The 19277-nt window shown below is 33.7% G+C and overlaps 1 protein-coding gene and 1 pseudogene across 1 annotated transcript; one reads left to right on the top strand and one right to left on the bottom strand.

Moving 5' to 3' along the window:
• The first annotated feature begins 3656 nt into the window (after positions 1-3656).
• LOC143618601 (serine/threonine-protein kinase BSK7-like) lies at positions 3657-4846 on the top strand (annotated as a pseudogene).
• Positions 4847-14198: 9352 nt separating this feature from the next.
• Positions 14199-16389, bottom strand: LOC143618600 (putative aldehyde oxidase Art an 7). The gene is made up of 3 exons (XM_077090744.1): positions 15962-16389; positions 15649-15812; positions 14199-15570 (listed from the first exon to the last, which is right to left on the bottom strand). The coding sequence occupies exons 1-3, from the start codon at positions 16343-16345 to the stop codon at positions 14376-14378; spliced, it is 1743 nt and encodes a 580-aa protein (XP_076946859.1). The 5' UTR covers positions 16346-16389; the 3' UTR covers positions 14199-14375.
• Positions 16390-19277: the final 2888 nt, after the last annotated feature.

Here is a 19277-nt window from a genome sequence, read left to right as displayed (position 1 = left end):
GCCTATATATATATATACACACACACACACAAAGAGGGTGTAGCATATATAATACAAGTAAACCCATTATCTATGTTAAAATCAAAGAACGAAAAACAATATAATTACCAAACCATACCCCTACCTTCCATCTATTGGTTTTTGGTGACATGGCATGGGGTTTAGATTGGTTTATGGTTGGAGACAAACGTTTGTGTTAGGTTTGGTTGCATTCTCAAACGTTAGGAAGGTGGGTTTGTAGTGGCCCCACCACAACCACTACACACAAATCATATATATATATATATATATACATATATATATATTTCACTACAAAAAAAGGCCATTTAGTGGCGTACATTTTCAATGGCTTATAGCTTTTGTGCCATTAATTTAGGGTTTTAATGGCACTTTGTGTATGCCATCTTTGCTTATAGCACACTTTTAGAGGCATTTAGTTTTAGTGCCACTAATCTATGATTTTTGTGGCACTTTTTGTATGCCACTAAAGATCTAATGTCACACGTTTTTTATGACAATCAGCTTTTGTGCCACTAATTTAGGTTTTTTAATGGCACTTTTTGTATGCCATTTTTGCTTATAACACACTTTTAGAGGCTTTTAGTTTAGTGCCACTAATTTATGATTTAGTGGCACTTTGCGTATACCACTAAAGATCTAGTGTCACACATTTTTAATGACAATTAGCTTTTGTGTCACTAATTTAGGTTTTTAATGGCATTTTGCGTATGCCATTCTTGCTTACAACACTTTTAGAGGCATTTAGTTTTAATGCCACTAATCTATGATTTTTGTGGCACTTTTTGTATGCCACTAAAGATCTAATGTCACACGTTTTTATGACAATCAGCTTTTGTGTCACTAATTTAGGTTTTTAATGGCATTTTACGTATGCCATTCTTGCTAACACTATTTTAATGGCACTTAGTTTTAGTGCCACTAATTTATGATTTTAGTGACACTTTTTGTATGCCACTAAAGATCTAGTGTCGCACGTTTTTTTTATGACAGTTAGCTTTTGTGCCACTAGTTTAGTGCCACAAAATTTATGATTTCAGTGGCATTTTACGTAAATTTTAGTGACACTTATTTTAGTGCCACTAGTGGCATTTTGCGTAAATTTTAGTGACACTTAGCTATATATATAAAAGCTAACCGCGATTATAGCAAGAGTTCCTCAAATTATTATATATATTAAATTGTAACTTTTGTTTGTGAGGGACGATCACTATTTATTTTCGTTACAATTTTTTTTTTTTTTCGTTTTTCCTATTGGTTGATGTTGTTAGTGTTGACACCATACCGTTGCAATACGAACTAATTTAATACTGACCAAATTCTGTTGTGTTTCTGCCGTAGCGCGAGGGTTGCATTTACTGGTTCCATACTTCCATTAAATCATAAGATTATTAACAAGTGAATTTAATAATAAATTAATTATAACATTATTAACAAGTTTAGACCTGGTTTAACCTACTCTCCACACTGGAATATATGATGCTACCGGAAACTATCGACGGCAGATCTGAAAACCCTAACTCAGAGTAAACATAGACCATAGAGGAGGTGCAGGTTCACTATAGAAACACACTCTGGCGATCCTACTTCATTCTTACTCCAGCTAAATCTTAGATTTCTTTGTCAAGGAAGGTAATCAATCGGCTTTCATTCGTCGATTTGACTCTTTCATTTCATTCGTAGTTGGACTTTGGTTTCAGACCTAGACAACACACGTTTGACCGTCGGTGAAGGACTTCCGGTGGAGTATATTGATTTCACTCTTTCGTTTTGTTTTTGCTTCTGCTCATTTTCCTCTATTGGATTATCCTACATTGAAGCAACTAGTAATTTCAATATAGGTTAATCACTTGTTAGATGTGATATGTTTAGCTCCAAAAAGTTGTGTTGACTGTAACTGATTCTGTTTGTTAGGCATCTGGTTTATGCTTCAACAGTGCCATAATTGTAGGGTTGATTGCTAAGCAAATGTGACTATGAATGAGATTTCTATTGATTCTTGATTTCATATCCAGTATAAATTCACATTGAAACTAGTTGTGGGCGCCTATTGTTATACTGAATTGCTATAAGAGGAACCATTAGTGTTTGTTTACATTTTGTGATGAGCAGTTGAATTAGGTCATTAGATTGTAAGAAAATTAGATAACACTGCAATGATGGACTTCTTCCGTTAGGGCAAAAGGCAAAATCGTTTGGTCATTAGATTAAGTCTTTAAAAGGCAAATTATTGTTTAGAAAACCTTTAGACGAGCCTAAGCTCGGCTCGAGCTCGTGTAGTACCTTAAACGAGCCAAAGCTTGGGTTGAGCTCGGATGCATAGTTTGAAATCAATACATGAGAGTCCAAAAGATGTAAAACTTAAAAATATACAAGGCACGTGCTCGATAACTAAACGAGCTTTAATAAAATCAATTCTTATTATGTTGTTTCGTTTGAAGCTCTGGCTATCTTAAGTTGATGTTTCCGGTTTCCATATGTTAGCCGTTAAAAATCTTTTATTATTGTGATTATTTAATTGAGTTATGCTTGATTTTTTCTTCCACAAAATGTTGACAGCTCATGCTGCATAGGAAATCTATAAGTTAACATAAGTTGAATTTTGATTGATTTTAATCAGCAGCCATTGTTAGTGTATTAATTTTGTCAAATAATCTTAGAATAAAAAATGCAATATCGGTAGACGCTCCTTGGATCCACTTTATAGCATGCGTGAAGTCTCAAATGCCCAAGAATTATTGAAGGTATAATCCTTCTCATCTCTATTTATGTTGTTGTGATCATGGATTTGATCTAGAGGTGGCAAAACGGGAGTGCCAGGTGGGGATAATTTCCCAATACGGGATAGAGTTATTCCACTTTGGGTCGAAGCAGCTTTATAACGAGACTGATCATCCAAAGATGGCAAAACAACCTGCATTTTTTCATAGATGATCAACACTTCATCAACAAAAAACAACTGATAAGATGTAGATTTAAAACTCTGATCAGTTGGAGCTTACACTAAATACATACAGTTGTTCATTAGTGACCAAAAAAATTGACATTAGTTTATTACCTTTACATGATTTCTCCAATACTTATGCATTAGGTTTTTTGTTTGTGCTTCAGTTAGTTTCTCACTTTAAATGCAATTGAGTAGAATGTTATTGAAATAAAGTTTCCCATGGTGTCAGCAAGCTTACTGTTTTTTTTTTACAGTTAACATTATGGTTTCCGTAGTAATAGAAATTGTATCATCTGATAATCTACCGAACCACCCTACTCGATCTGCTGCTACGCGTTGGTAAGATTGATAATCCAGGTAAAGAATTACATTGAAAAGAGAAATAAATTATTACATCTCAAGATTTTACAAGAGATATTAGATTCGGTGAAACATTATGAAAAAAAAAAAAAAAGAAATCCAGACTGTTTTGACCCTAAACCTGTCTGACCTGGACCCATTCCAACCTGAACAACCCCCCCCCCCCCCCAATGACCTGTTCTTGCCTGACCTGAATCGCTTGCAGCCCTAGTTGGTGACTTCAGTAACAGGGGATGTTCCTTTGTTTTTTCAGGTGATGTATTGTTAATTGTGTTTTTATGGATATTAATATTATGGTTGTAGAAAACACAAAAAAAAAATCACTGTGTGATGTGCGCAGGAATTTGAACTACAGCTTAGAAGCCCAAGATTGGCCAATTTGTTGGGATGTTGCTATGAAGGAAATCAAAGATTGCTAGTGGCAAAGTTCATGCTTCATGAAACTTCATCCAAACATCTCATTGTCAGTCTTTTATAACTTGTTAATATTCATTTCAAATATTTATAATTTGTAACAAACTTATAATATATAACGTAACTTAGGGGAGTGCCATGGCGTTTAAAATGGGCAATGCGGTTAAGACTTCCTTTGTAGCTCTGCAATTAGCACAAGCATTAGATTACTACAGCAGCAAAGGATGGGCTCTATATCACGACCTTAATGCTTATAGACTTGTTTGATCAAGTAAAAGAGCAGAAAAGGATGTGCTTTGTATTACGACCGTCTTGTTTGATCAGGTAAAAAAAATATTAGAAATATTAGTTTTTTAAAGTTGTTCTTATGTTTTGTTGTCTTGTGTTCTTATTATTGGATTGTGTAGGAATGCAATCCGAGGCTCTCGTGTTTTGGGCTAACGAAAAATAGCCGAGATGGAAAAAGCTATAGCACGAATTTAGCTTTCACGCCTCCAGATTATATGAGAACAGGTATATAACAAATGTTCATAAAAAGAGTAAATAATTCAATGAAATTTTTAGATAAAATTAACTTATTTTGTTATGTAATTTTGTTGCTTGGCAGGTAGAGTGATGGCTGAAAGTCTAACTTACAGCCCCAATACTATATTACTCTATCTTTTGAGCGGGAAACGTATTTCCTCGAGCCACGTAAGTTCATTTAAGTTCATGAACCATTCAGTATTAAGACCCTTATTTAATAAACGAACGAACTGCTCGACGGAAAGTTCGTTTGTTTAATAAACAAACAAATATAAACAAAATTTTTTGTTCATTAGTTAAACGAACGAACATAAGCATATGCCCCGTTCGTGAATGTTCATTCAACCAATAACATATTCCGATGAAAAATTGTCTTATGTATTAACATTTTTTAATTTATATCTTTTATGTGCATGATATTGGTCATCGAGAAAAAAATACCTCATCCCTAATAGTGTCCATATTGCTTGCATATTGAAAAGTCTTAATTTTATTTATTAGGTACCTCGCTTGAAGATTGAAGATATGAAAGAGATTCATGAACGCAACGAAGTTTTTAGTTTTTGTTCAGATATTTGTTAGTTTTTCTTTTTACATGTTTGATATTTAGACTTAACTTTGAGACTTATTGGGCATTTGGTATATATTTGGAATATGATCAAACTTTTAAATGTTGTGTGATTTCTATATATGATATGCTAAACATTTATAGTAGCCTTTAAAAGTGCCATTAAAAGCAAAAAAAATTAAGTGTCAAAGGAAAAAATGCCACTATAAAATCCAAAGGTTTAGCGGCAGATAAAGAAGTTTAACCAGATGTCCAAAAAGTTTGTAGTGGTAAACAAAAAAGTGTCATCAAAAGTCCATATATAAGTTTTAGTGGCTGACAAAAAAATGTGACACTAAAAGCCTGGAAAGTTTTTAGTAGCAAATGAAAAGGTGCCATTAAAATCACCAAAGTTTCTAGTGGCATATGAAAAATGTGCCACTAAAAGGCTAGAAAGTATGTAGTGGCAAATGAGAAAAAGTGCCACTAAAAGTCTAAAAGTATGTAGTGGCAGACAAAAAAAGTGCCACTGAAACTCCAAAAGTTTGTAGCGGCAGACGTAAAAAGTGCCACTAAAAGGCTTTAGTGGTAGCACTTCTAGTGACACTTTCTTTGTGTGTCACTCATTCCAATAAAGTTCTTTAGTGGCACTTTTGTGGTTTCTTGTGGCACTATCAATGTTCCATTAGATGTTTTTTGTTTGTAGTGTTTATTATACTTTAACGGGGTTTAGATTGGTTTATGGGAGGAGAAAAAGTGGAGTTTTTTGATGAAAAGTTTAGAATATGATGTGGCAATGAGATGCAAGTTTGAATTAGTTTATTAGTGGGGATGTTCTAACATGACCACATAATATTATGTTATTAAGATCACGACCATACTTTGGTCAAATCCATGTTTCCTAAGGCCATTTATATATAGAAATGCTAGACCTAAAATAATCATACACCAAAAACACAGCGCATAAAACACTTTTGTTCTCTTTCTTTCTTAGGGTTTGGAGCAGCCCCAAACCCAAGCCTTGGAGCTCTCGACCGTCTCTCACACAAGACACACATCGATACACTCACAAATCTTCCACCTACAACTTTACCATAAGTTAATAAGAAAGCGAGGAGTGTAACATTTGTTACTTTTCAAACCTAAAAACCCGATCTATTTCTAAGTTTTGGTTTTGTTTATAAACATATTTATATATACATATATATATATGTATATATATTATAATGTTATTTAATCTCAAGTTTCGTTTCGTGTATTTTATGTGACATTCGTCATTTTATTTGTATACGCATTCGTATTCATTAAACCGAACCGTTTCGTCATTTCATTTTATTCATGTTTAACATTAATCGTTAATATAATATTCAAAAGGATTTAAGTTATTGTTCGTTTTTTTTCTTTTTCATTTGATTGATTTTCAAAACCCCGAGGTTTAGAGTTTTATTAAACTTATTCGAGTTGCAAACTATTCGGGTAAATTACAAAATTATCCAAGTATATTAACATTTATTACCTTTCAAACATATTTTAAACTTCAGGGTTCAAATTATAAATGTATTATAATTTCTGATAAAAAGAAACATGAAAGTAGAAGGGCCATTTGTGTAATTATAATTTAAATTATAGTATTTTATTAAAAAAAAAAAACTTCTAGCCGCCATCTCCCGTTCCTTTCCACGTTTTTCCGGCCAACGCTGGAATCCGATGACCTTAACAACTCCGGCGACCACCCATAACACCATTTAACGCATAAATTAACTCAAGCAACGGCTGGTAAACGTCTTAGACTATTACGGAAACACGTTAATATCATCAATAACACGTTATAACATCAACCACGGCAAATCGTTTCCCTAAACGCCGTATAACCGGCCGAAATTTATTAAAAATGCAATAATGATTATTAAACGTAATACGTTCCAACTGATAATATAAATAGGTCCCTAACATGTATCTAAACCGCCCCAATGATCTTCTTCAACTGATAAACTCTCTAAAATCCGTATTTGATCCGTCAAAGTTATTTTCCGGCCAACCATGGTTCATCCTCAATTCATAACAATATCAGGTAAGTAATATATGGTTTTGCTTCATTTTACCATTAATCAAAACACCTAATGGTAATTGATCGAACATGAAGCAGATTCAGTGAATTGAGAAATTAGGGGTTATAGGGAAGATGATAAACTTAATTATAACTATATAAATTTCTGTCCCTATTATAAACTAAATTAGCATGTAAGTCCAGTTGGTTAGTTCACTATAGTGTAGACAGAAAGACTCGAGTCAGGACGATTTTTTTCTCTTTTATTTTAAACCCTTATTCTTTTTTATATTAAATCAAAATAAATTAATAAAAACCATTATAAATGAAATAAAATTATTTTAAATTAACAAAAATCAATTATAAATTATATTTTTATCTTTTCTATCCAAAAACCCAACTCTTTCATAGCTGTTAAAGTTTCGTTAAACCCAATGATATTATTTTACAACTCCATTCCGTTAACCTATATAATTCCTTTTCGTTAATATTTATAAAATGCTAATGTATTTGGTTGCGAGATAAAAAACTATACCGTTAAAATCCGTATTTCTTTAATATCATAATTCTCTTATTAAATTATTAGTTGAAATAATATTTAATTAATATAAACGTTAATATTATAATTCCTTCTCGTTAACTTTATTATTATATTTCGTTAACTTTATATTACGCTAAATTGATGATTTTCAAGATATAATTCCGATAAAACTCGTGCTTCGTAAATAATATATTTCTCATTTAGTAATAAACTCTTAATTAAATAATATAAAATCGTTAAAATTCAGTTAAATCTTAAATTAAAAATTATACTATTAAAATGCCATAAAATGCTAATAAAATACATTAAAATAATGCAAATCCCTTTAACCAAGTTAATTCAACTTTTATAATCCCGTTAGTTAGATTTTGTTTTTGTTTTAATTATAGTTCATGAAGTTTAAACGTTTCGGCTTCTTTAACACACTTTCGGTTTATATTTCATGTTTATCTTCGATTTCGAGGTGGGTTTCTCACACCTCCATTTTAAACATTTCACATTTTGAGGGTAGCATGCGTATCCTATTCAAACGTTTACTAAGTTATTCTTTATTCAAAATGCAATTTTTATTATGGAATTGTGTGTTTATTTGCTTACTTGCAATGATTCAATTTTAAGAGGTGATTTCGATAAGTATGATCATGTGCCCCCGTTTGCACTTAGGACCGTCGTGTTATGAGTGGAAAAGGTCTCACACCCCAACCTAAGGCGGAAATGTCGAGGCGTGAGCCTATTGTTCACAGCTCTAAGGTACTATCATAATATAAAAATGACAATATCTATTAAGTTAATTAATTTATTCAGAAAGTGCACACAATATCCAATTATGACAGAATAATCCAAATAAATAAATATATTCCAAATAAACTTAAACAATGATTGTCTTTATTAAATCCTAAGGTCTTGTCTAGGTGTCCAACTTCAATCTTCAATTTACATGATAACCTGCATATGCGCAGAAAATACAATAAAATTTGTCAACATAATGTTGAGTGAGATTATCACCAGTCTTGCAATAATATGATTTAGTATGATCAATAAGCATAACGTAGTAAATTTCGGTAAATAAATCAAACCATAAACAAGTAGTTAGACCGTTGCCAAGCGAATCGAGCGTTGATCAATAGTATAAGCACCTTATACAAGGAAATATGTGGACCCCTCCAATATATACGAATGAATGAATATTGGCACAAGTAAGCATGTAACTAGTATATTCGATTAATCACACACAATTACACGTTTGCTATCTCTGATATATATATATATATATATATATATATATATATATATATATATATATGATTTGGTTCTTTTCAGAAGTATTTTTAGGGCGAGAAGTGATCAGAACCAATCATAATTTTTCTTCTTATTTATTTAATTATTAATTATAAGGGTATGTTAGTTAAGTAAACAATTTTCTTTTTGTGGTAACTATTAATTACTATTAGTAAGTTAAAAAATAGAATATTGAAACTTAAATTTTATTTGAATATTAACCTTTATTTACTTTATTTTGTTTGTTAGATGACACATATATCTTACATGAATTTTTAATAACTATTATAAAATTATCGAAATTATAGTGTATTCCAATTATATGAAACTCATAAGTACACCATACACTTTATGAATGTATGTATTTACATAATTACAAAGGCATGTGCATACATAGGCACGTAGGTACCTACGCACGTAGGTACCTAGGCACGTAGAGACGTACGTACATAGGCATGTAGGTATATCCGCACATGGGGACGTAGGTAGGTACGCACCTACGTATGTATGTGTGTCTGTGCGTACGTAGGGGCGTACACACATGGGGACGTAGGTACATAAGTACCTACGTATGTATGTGTGTACATACGTACCTACACTTCATATAGATACAAGTGGTTTTTACCAGTTTCTTCATTGTACACCTGCAAATAACAATATCCATCATCCATAAGATTAGATGAAGTATTTGTAAGCCTTCAAAATGATAGTACACCAAAAATATTAAATGATTTTCAAAAGAGAGATTTAGTTGTGGCTTTAATGGGAAGATTTAATTAACTAGTTAATTAATTATGAGTTACACATTAGTTTTTAATGATGGTACATAAAAATTACTAACATACCCATTTTGGTATTAAAGCTCTTTAAAATGGTGAAAATAAATTACAAGAGTGTCATTTTGAGTAATGACCATTGATCAAACAAAATCAATGGATGAGATTCACTTCTCGCAGTAATATCACTTCTCGCAAGATCCATCCCCTATATATATATATATATATATATATATATAGGGTATGTTTAAAATGAAAACCCATTTGAGTTGTGAAAACCCGCAAAAACCCTATGTAACATCATTTTTTTTGTTACATGTAATATATGTTATAACATTTAGGGGGCGTTTGGGATTGCTTATTTTCACCAACTTATAACTTATTAACTTTTTGAATAGCAATAAGGTGTTTGGGATTACTTATATTGTGAGAGGAAAAGTTTCATAAGTTACACTTTTGTAACTTATTAACTTAATGAAAAGTTATATTGAGGTAAAATAAGGAATCCCAAACACCCCCTTAATACAAAACATAGAAACATAAAAAAGATGTTTTGCTATTTTTTAATATTTTTTTACTAATATTTATATATGTTTTCAGGAGAGAGAAAAAGTTATATTTATATTTACATTTTTTATTCACTTTAATTGTGGACCACAAGATTTAAACATTAATTAAAAACATGTGGTTCAGAATGGGTTTATAGAGTTTTCACAACTCAAGTGGATTTTTATTTTATAGTTAGCCTATATATATATATATATATATATATATATATATATATATATATATATAGGAGGGTTCAAATGAAACTACTCCCTAACTTAAAAACTATGAAAACCATTCTTAATCAATCATATAATTTTGTCATTCTTTTTTTTTTATTTGTTAAGGGTATACATGTAATTTAAACCTTCAAGGTGTTTCAATCTCTCTCTTCCACAAATGAAACTTAATTCAGTGACACCAAATATCGATCAGTAATTTTGATTCAAATACTATGATTGAAGTTATATGTCGTCTCATCTTCAACTCGCCAATCAGCCTTTTGAATACATAATCGTCGGAGAAATTCAAATAGCAGGAGCCTAGCCGTTGTAGACTGACGAATCTGCAGAACCCGATCTGCCATCACAAACTACCCATCTTGCCACGATTGAGTTGACCCGTCTCCTACAACCATCAATCATCTTCAATTTGCTCGAATGGGAGTGAATCTAGAAGTTGACCTTTGCCGGAAAACAAGCCGAAGTTGGACAACCAATTTGGTTGTTAATCCAGGTAATAAGATTTAATGGTTTTCAGTAAATCTTCTTAATATTGTACTTGATTCGTGTAATCGTATTCAAAAATCGCCGGGCGCTTGGGAAGCTATGCAAAACCTGAAAAAAGGAATCTGCTTTCCATCTTTGAGCTCAGAGGTTACGATCGTCTCCTCATTAGGCTATTTTAAAAAAGTATAGCTGACTCATCAGCTGAGTGGTTCGCCTCTTGTCCACCTGAGTTGTTTACTTCATTTTTCGACCTGGAAAACCAATGACTCTTCAGGTTAGGTTCTCTTTCAACATAGACATCCCGATGACCATGGATCAACTTCGTTCCACAAAACAGAAAGCAAATGAAATCTTCCTCTTAGGGCGTTCGATTCCGCGAAATGGCGACCCGTTTTGCCGGAGTATTCCGCTGTGGCTAGCATTGTTAGGAATGCTTCTGACCATCTTAGGCCATTCTTGATGATGGACCCTCCGGCAACTTTAGAAGCCTTGGTTCGTAAGGGCTCTTATCTTGAACTAACGCTTTGATCTCGGCTTCTAGATCCATATCCTTTCGCATCAAGAGTACCCGCGCGTCTCAAACCCACCTTTATCCCAACAACCCCATGATGAACAGAGAGGAACCCGATGAGGGAAGTGGGACAATGTTCAGACCTTGGCTGTCACAACAAGCAACCAATCAGTTCCAGTCCCAAGGGCAGGTAAAACGAGGCCTCGACGGATGGGAACTCCTACTCTGACTAGATTTTTGCGATCTCTAAGCGGGATTTTCAGTCATCTATCCTTTATCTTTCCCTAGCGAGTGAAGAAAGAGTGGATGTTTTGAACGAGTGTTGAGCGAGTGAAGTGCCCCATAAGCTATAAGGGCGAGCTATATGTATCAATTCTGTGAGCAGCGATTGAACTGAACGTAAAAAGTGCATCCAGCAGGAATCAAACCTACGAATTTGCCCGGTTGGGCGCTTTAACCATTCAGCCATGGATGCAAAGAGACTCAGTGAGTGAACTAGGTTTTGGTATTCCTTCTTGAGCTTCTATTGCTTCCGTTAAAGGAGATTCGAGAAAAGATGGAATAAGAAGACGTGTTTCCAGAACGAACAAGATACGGGTTGAGAAGGGGGAGTTAGCAAAGTTAGACAAGATTGGAATGGGCATAGGAACATGTATTGATGTACCATATCGGCTAATGCTCCCAGGTTGATGCGATGTATTCCACCAGTTGACTGAAGACTTGATTATGGGTATATCGATCGGTCCAGACGGATTGAAATAGGAGCCGGTTCGATAGGAAGCTTTTGAAAACACAGTGCACCCATGTAAATAAGGAACGAGATTAATACAGATGTTAAACGAGCATCCCACACCCAAAAGGTGCCCCACATAGGTCTTCCCCGAAACCCCCCAGTAACTAAGTTAAACAACATAGAAAAAGCACCCATTTCTGTACCGATTCCTTCTAGGTAGCCAGTCTTTACTTCACTCGACCCAAGCAATGCCCAAAGAGTCCCCTGTCTTTCTTGGTCGGACCAAGCTAACTATTTCCGACAAGTCTTTCCTCATTTTTAGAGCAAGAAGCGGAACTACAAGAAATTTATCTTTACTATGAAAGAATTTATTCAGCGTTTTAAAGAGGATCCTAGGAATGCGGATATGTTTTTTGCGGAGGTACCGACTCAACCTGGATTGTCTGTTGACGAGATAGCAGAGCGTAGCTTCAACGAGTCGACGCTTTACCTTCCGGATCATCTTTATAGCCTCGCAAATGCCGAGGCCCTGACGAAGTTAAATTATCTTTTAGTGCATATGAAACATGACTTCGGCCCCAGCCGGCCCTTATTCAATCATTCCAAAGGGAAGTGAACAAGACATCCCCAGAATTCGTTTATAGGAAGCTTGAATCTATACATCAAAATCAGTTAACAAGTATATGGAGTACTCGGACAAAATTTTATGGTGTTAGTTTATTTAGTATTCTTTATCCTTTTTGTTTCCTTAAGCAGCTTGTGATGTTGTATAGCATTAAATTGTCTCATAGTATTAGCATAACAATAGTCATCGATCGTTTGCAGATTTATGAGTTGAAAGCAGAAGGCCTATTATAGGGTTGAGCGAAAACCACTCCCAAACTTAAAATCTATGATGATGATGGGTCAAGAAATTATCATACCATCGGGTTTTGAACAATAGACATACCGATACGACAAACACAATGAACAACACAAACACCTTTTGGTACACATACGTAACACCGCTGGTACGCATACGTAACACCGTTGATACATATACGTACCACCACTGTATACATACGTACAACCGCTTTACACATATGTAACACCGTTGGTACACATATGTACCACCGCTGCTGTACACATACGTAACACCGTTGGCACTAGTATTGTACGCATACGTAACATCGCCGGCGATGATACTATACACATACGTAACACCATTGGTACATATATGTAATAGTGTTTGTTTACTTAACATCATTTTAATGGTTGGTGACATTTCGGTTGTATTAGCGTCGATTTTTATGTTACATACGTATTCCACGTTAATGTTGATCAATGAGTTACGTAAATGTAAAATTGGTATTTTATTTCAAGTTTTAAAATTTTGTTTTTTAACCATTACGTCACTTTTACCTAGCAAATTTGCATGTGTTAGAAAAGAAAAGTGGATTAAGGAATAGGAGGTAAAAAAAGAAACATAATAAGAGATTTAAGAGAGGGAAGGGATAGACAAAAAATATGGCGGATTAATAGGTCGTTTTGTTTGTTCCTAAAATGCCCTTTCTTATTAAAATTCTATCTTAAATAATTCACAATAATTACATTCATGCCACTATTGTTATAAGCCCTTGATTAAACTAGTTTATACATGTCTGGTGTACGGGTAGTTTAATATCATAATGACAAAACTATATTTCTTTGCATTCTAAACCAAAATAGTATATGTTAAATTAAAAAAAAAGAAAACAAAATAGTGTATGTTTAAGATAAAAAGCACAACTCGTTTAACTTTAGAGTAAACAAACGACCAATTTCACTAAAAAAAACACAAAGCAATGCAAGTAATTCATGTAATCAAATTGGTAACAACATTCCATGATATATATTATATGCACTTATGTATGTTATTTAACATTCGACCTTGATTCTATTTTTATGAGCAAAAGCATGAAAAATATAACAGTAAAAGAAAATGAGAACTTAACAATTCTCGTGTTGATAAGAAGTTCTGAAGTGTGGATGCCAGACGATAAAGGGACAAAAAGACGGTTTAGAAGTTGCCATTTTAAGAATTTTTCAAATAATTGAGGTAGTTTCTAAAGTGGTCGGTCAAAATTACATTTTGGAAATTTTGGTGTAATATTTTTTTATCATTGCTCTTATTTCTATTTCGGCTTTGCGTCAAAGTATTATAACAACAAACAGAATTTTTATTAATGTAATTATTTAAGTAAACTTTACTGACTATTTCACAACTAGTATTACGACCAAAAGAAGTTGCATGTTTCGTTTTTACAAGGTCATGAAAGCCTACTATGTCCCTTGAAGATTCATCACTCTAAACCAAGTTTCTAAACATGATATATACCAAAAGCTCAAGAAAATTTCTATTGTTACAACAACACAACATCATTTCCTAGTCAATATGGACCCAAATACCCTGTCCAGGAACACCAAGGCGATTCACAAACAATAAATAGTACCCAGGAGGCGCAATCTTTCCTGATGATGGTGCGAGAGCGGAGATTACGTTATTCGCAATCCCCTTAATTGGAGGAACAATCAGCCTTTGATTTTGGGAGAAACCATGAGTTGTGAATGGTGGATAAAGCAAGGTTAGTTTAGCCTCACCAAGGTTTAATTGCATTTTATTTTTGAATGTGACTGATACCTTAAACATGGCTCCATACTTTAACACCTTATCCGTACGACCAATATTGATTTCAGGTCTATCTTTATTAAGTGCCGGATCCAAGTAAGGAGGTGAGAATTTCTCGACTCGCAACTCGGTCGGGAATTTGACATTGTGAGTGTAGAACTGGTGTGGGTTGCTCCCAGCGACCAATATCTTTGTGTCTGGTAACAATGCTGAGCTGGAATGGTACATTCTAGCAATTGTTGTTGGAACCATTTCTTTAAACCTTTGACCCATAGGCTTAAATGGAGAATATATTAGTGGTGTGAAGTTGGGATCTATGGCATTCTCCCAAGCAGCAGTGCCCCTTTTCGCGCCGTTAAGCATGATAAGATCTCCGGTTGGAAGGTGTAGAAGATCACCCATGACCCTCGGGTGCGGCATTTCTTGTTCATTCTCCCAATTTGCACCCGGATTCATAGGATGGATTCTATGACAGTCTTTTAACCCGGGCACGTAATTCTTTTGTTCCATAGGCTTTGCATCAACAGCTTCAAATGAATCCGGCTTGTTACCTCCGCAAATGGCAACCTCAACGTTAAGCGGATGTGAATTGTCATCCGAGAGTTTGAGCGGAAGAAGGGCTGAGACTCCGGAAGCAGGGTAGTTGCGAGACCCCCCGGGCAATACTGGAAATTGTTTTAGGACCTGTCCGTTTAAGGGGTTTAAGTTGATGGCGCGGTCGTTGGCGAAAATGAATACATTTCCGTCTGGAAGTAGGAAGACGAACGGGTAGAGATTGTTCTCGATGAAACGGTATATTCCCTTTGGCGGGGTGCACGTTTGTTTGAGGAAAGGCAAGTCGAATCTCTTGGGTTTGAAGTCTAGTGATGGTGGCACGATCTCAATGGTCCAGGCCTCCCGTCCTCCCACCACTATCGCGCTTCCATCTGGCAAAACTTGATTAGTTGCATACCTGTGAAGGGTTCAATATCAATTCATACGATAATACAATGCATTACGTATGCAATGCAATGGCTTAATTATAACACACCATCTGTTGTCAGCGAGAGCATTTTTTCGGTCAATGAAGTTGGCATTCAGATTATCTTTAGGCAGCATTCTAATAGTTCTGACACCACTAAAGGTACCTCCAGTAGCCACCATGTTACCATTAGGCCACAAGTTTCCTGATGAGCACCATGGTTCACCCGACAACTGTCATATATATATACATAAACATAATCAGACGTTCACATTTGGAATATGTAATGGTCCAAAAGAAAGGATTGTTTAATATTGGGTTGGGGTTTTGATGCTTTATCTTCCTTAAGTAGTGCAGATTAAATATAGGTCTAGAAGCATACCACAATGGGTTTAACTTTTCTTGTTTTCCAGTCGTAAGCGACAGCATGAGCGAAACAATCTGGCTGGTTTTTTACGTCTATATTAATCGGACAGTTTCCCTTAGCAGGCAATTTCAAAGCCGAGGGCCCAAGTGTCGTTGCATCAAACCAGATCACCTGATCGTTAGGCATCAATTGGAGTTGCATGGCACCAACACCAACATTCCGATTATCGACCACCCATGATCCTCTAAAGTTTGTCTCAATCTCTGGTTTTGTGTAATCCCCTCCACCAGCCTTAACAGGAATAATAGGATCTATATTGCGTGCCTCGAATACCGAAAACAGAAAGAATTGAAGGAGGAGGAGGGCGGGGATGCAGGTTTTCATCAACAAAGAATCCATTGGATCATTCTAGTTGTTTACATCAAATCATACAATATCCTTTATAACTGTATGACCAAAAAATCTGTGGATAAAATACAAGGAAAATCTTGAGGGGATCAGATTCCAGCAAATTAGTCTAAGGTTGCTATTAACCATATATAGGTTTTGAATTTCGTCTTGCGTCCTAAGGACACAAATTGTTTGAAATCCTACAAATAAATATTTTTGCACAGGTACCGTTTGAACCGTGTGGTTAAAGACTTGGTTAAAAAAGAAAAAGCACTAAAATCACAACTTAGCTATTATACTAAGCAAGACACTATGGTATTTATTATATTACGGTTATAAGAAAGCTACTGATACAGTTTGGGTAGAACACATGTATGTGATTGTACTTTATCTTATATATTCAAGAGTTTTAAGCAATCAAAAGTTTTAAAACACATTATTCAATCCAATAAAATATATAATATGTACCCTTTTGTTTTAAATTAAAGCATTACTTATTGTTCCGCTATCCCAGAATGAAACGAAATGATAAAACATAAATATCGAAACTTTCGTAAATTATATCAGTTTATTTAAACTATTTTTCATTGATGAAAAAACAAGATCCATCAAAATTAGAAACTTTTTCTGCGAATTAGATCTAAGAAAAGGGTTGAACTTGTTTTGCGAATTAGATCTAACCAAAATCTAAAAAATATAGGAGGATCTTCATAAAAAAGAACTTGTTTTTCTTATTTAATTCCAATTCTTTAGGGAAACCAAAATAAAATTAATTAATTAACCTGACTATGACGTTGATACCACATGTTGATTAATTATATGATAAAAAGATAAAAAAAATCACATGTTAATATGAATATTAGTGTACCTATGATTCCGGTTAACACGTTCAGAGAAAACGCAATAGTCTTTGCTTATGTTCCCTTTTAGGGTGTATGGTTATGATGGAGATTAGGTTAGATGTTTAGCTCACAGTTTATATATATATATATATATATATAATGGTATCAGAACCATGAAATTAAAGGGGGGTATTTGTGTTATGGTTCAATACTTTTATATCTAAAATGATTAACCTATTTAAAAAGAAAAATACTGTTAAAAACAGTACAAGCGAAGAATATGATATTCCAAAAAATCTTGATTTATTAAATAAATGGACAATTCCTCATATCAACCCAAGGGTTATATACCAAATTGGAAGTTTTGATAATTTTTTAAATTGGAAACAAGTTGTTAAAACAACTGAGGAAGCTGTGTCAGTCAGTAATGAAGAAATGATAATAAAACTTTTAAATCTTTCTGATTTAGTTAGATACAAAAAAGATTATAATTTTATTCATGTTGGTTTAGTCCAAATTGCTTTTAAGCCTTTAACTTTACAAGGATTACCGGAAAGTTTTATAGCGGTATTACGAGATGCTTGTAATCTAAACTGGAAGCAATCATTAATGGGTATTATAGAAACCAGTCTAGCACATGGTCCAGTATATTTTGATGTTTATCCAGACTTACATTTGTCTTTATCTGATCAAAATATAGATGACGCTTTAACTTTATATGTAAAAACCCATGGATACAATTATGCTCAGGGTTCTGAAATAATTTGCATTTGTTATAGAATATATTATAGGTTATTAACCACCATGAATGCTAGATGCAAAAGAATTAATAAACAAAATGATGAAACAATATTAATAGAAACAAATTATGGAAAATCAAATATTTCTATTAGAAGACCAGTTAAATGGGAAGAAATATAGAAAGCAATAAAAAAGCAACCACAAATAAAACATAAGTTAAACAAGCTTATAGAAACACCTGAAGGAAATATAGAAATAGAATTTGAGGATAATGATTTTAAATCAATATCACAAAGACTTAATAGATCATCTTCAGCTAAGTCGTACATTTCACCTCTAGACTATAAGGTAGAGTTTCCTGAATCTTCTAGGGCCTCTACTTCTCAAATAAGACCTAATAGGGCAGAAAATTTAAATATAAATAATGATAATCTAGTCTCAGGTGTCTATCACCAACAAGTTAGGGAGGAAGATACCGTCTCTCAAATGAGTTTCAATCTTTAATGGATTACAAAAAATTGGATTTTAGTCCAGGATCTGCTATTAGAAAGCAGATATGCGAAAAATATAAGCAAGAAAAATGAAAACCTTTTATAAAATGGTTCATGGAATCATTTCCAAGAGATGAGAGAATAAGACTAGGAGAAGAATTTTATAGAGATCTTCAAATCCTACAAAAAATTATAGAATTTCCAGTATGGTTCATAAACAAATATTCCCAAAAATATGTCTCTATAATAGAAAAAAATTATAAATTAACTACAAGAACTATTATCAAGTCAATATTTCCTCCCCGAGAAGATTTTGAAATGAAAAGAGAAAATGAAGAAATATATTTCTCTGCTTTTAAAAAGGCAATAGCCAATGATTCTCTTCAGGCAACTGTACTTCATGTCAACCAATTAATAAAGCAAAATAATTATTTAAATTTATGTCTGAACAATTTGTCAGAAATCCTTCAAGAAACAAATAATAAGATAGAAAAAAATATTTCAAATAATAAAGAAGAAGGAGAAACAAGTAAAACCAAAGATAATAATAACCTTATAAAAATCCAACCTACAGTTCAACCTCCCCCAGAAATAGAAGATTATAAAGTAAAACCCATAAATCAATTGATGGAAGTCTTAAAAGAAAGATTTTCCAAGTTAGAATTAAATACTTTGGAAGAAGAAAACATGAGTGATGAAACTTTCGAGGCTTATACAATAGATTCTATAAATAGATTAAATGGAAGAAAAAGACCAGAATCGTACAATACAAAATTTGCTGATAAGCCAAGACAAAGAATGTTTTACTATCCTAGACCCACTCCACAAGATGTTCTTCATGAATAATAAGAATATGAGATTTCCAAT

The sequence above is a fragment of the Bidens hawaiensis genome, unplaced genomic scaffold (genome assembly GCF_021521415.1).
Source record: "Bidens hawaiensis isolate Kalapana, Puna unplaced genomic scaffold, B.hawaiensis_p1.1 tig00101107_1, whole genome shotgun sequence".
NCBI classification, from domain to species: Eukaryota; Viridiplantae; Streptophyta; class Magnoliopsida; order Asterales; family Asteraceae; genus Bidens; species Bidens hawaiensis.
Note: the sequence above shows the minus strand (reverse complement) of the source record. Positions and strands in the feature narration are given on the sequence as shown.

Excerpts from the sequence above, each read along its gene's own strand:
- LOC143618600 (XM_077090744.1), bottom strand. The coding sequence starts at position 16,345 with ATGGATTCTTTGTTGATGAAAACCTGCATCCCCGCCCTCCTCCTCCTT. Across the intron at positions 15,813-15,961 it reads GAAAAGTTAAACCCATTGTG|TTGTCGGGTGAACCATGGTG; the intron begins GTATGCTTCTAG and ends TATATATGACAG. Across the intron at positions 15,571-15,648 it reads GCTCTCGCTGACAACAGATG|GTATGCAACTAATCAAGTTT; the intron begins GTGTGTTATAAT and ends AACCCTTCACAG.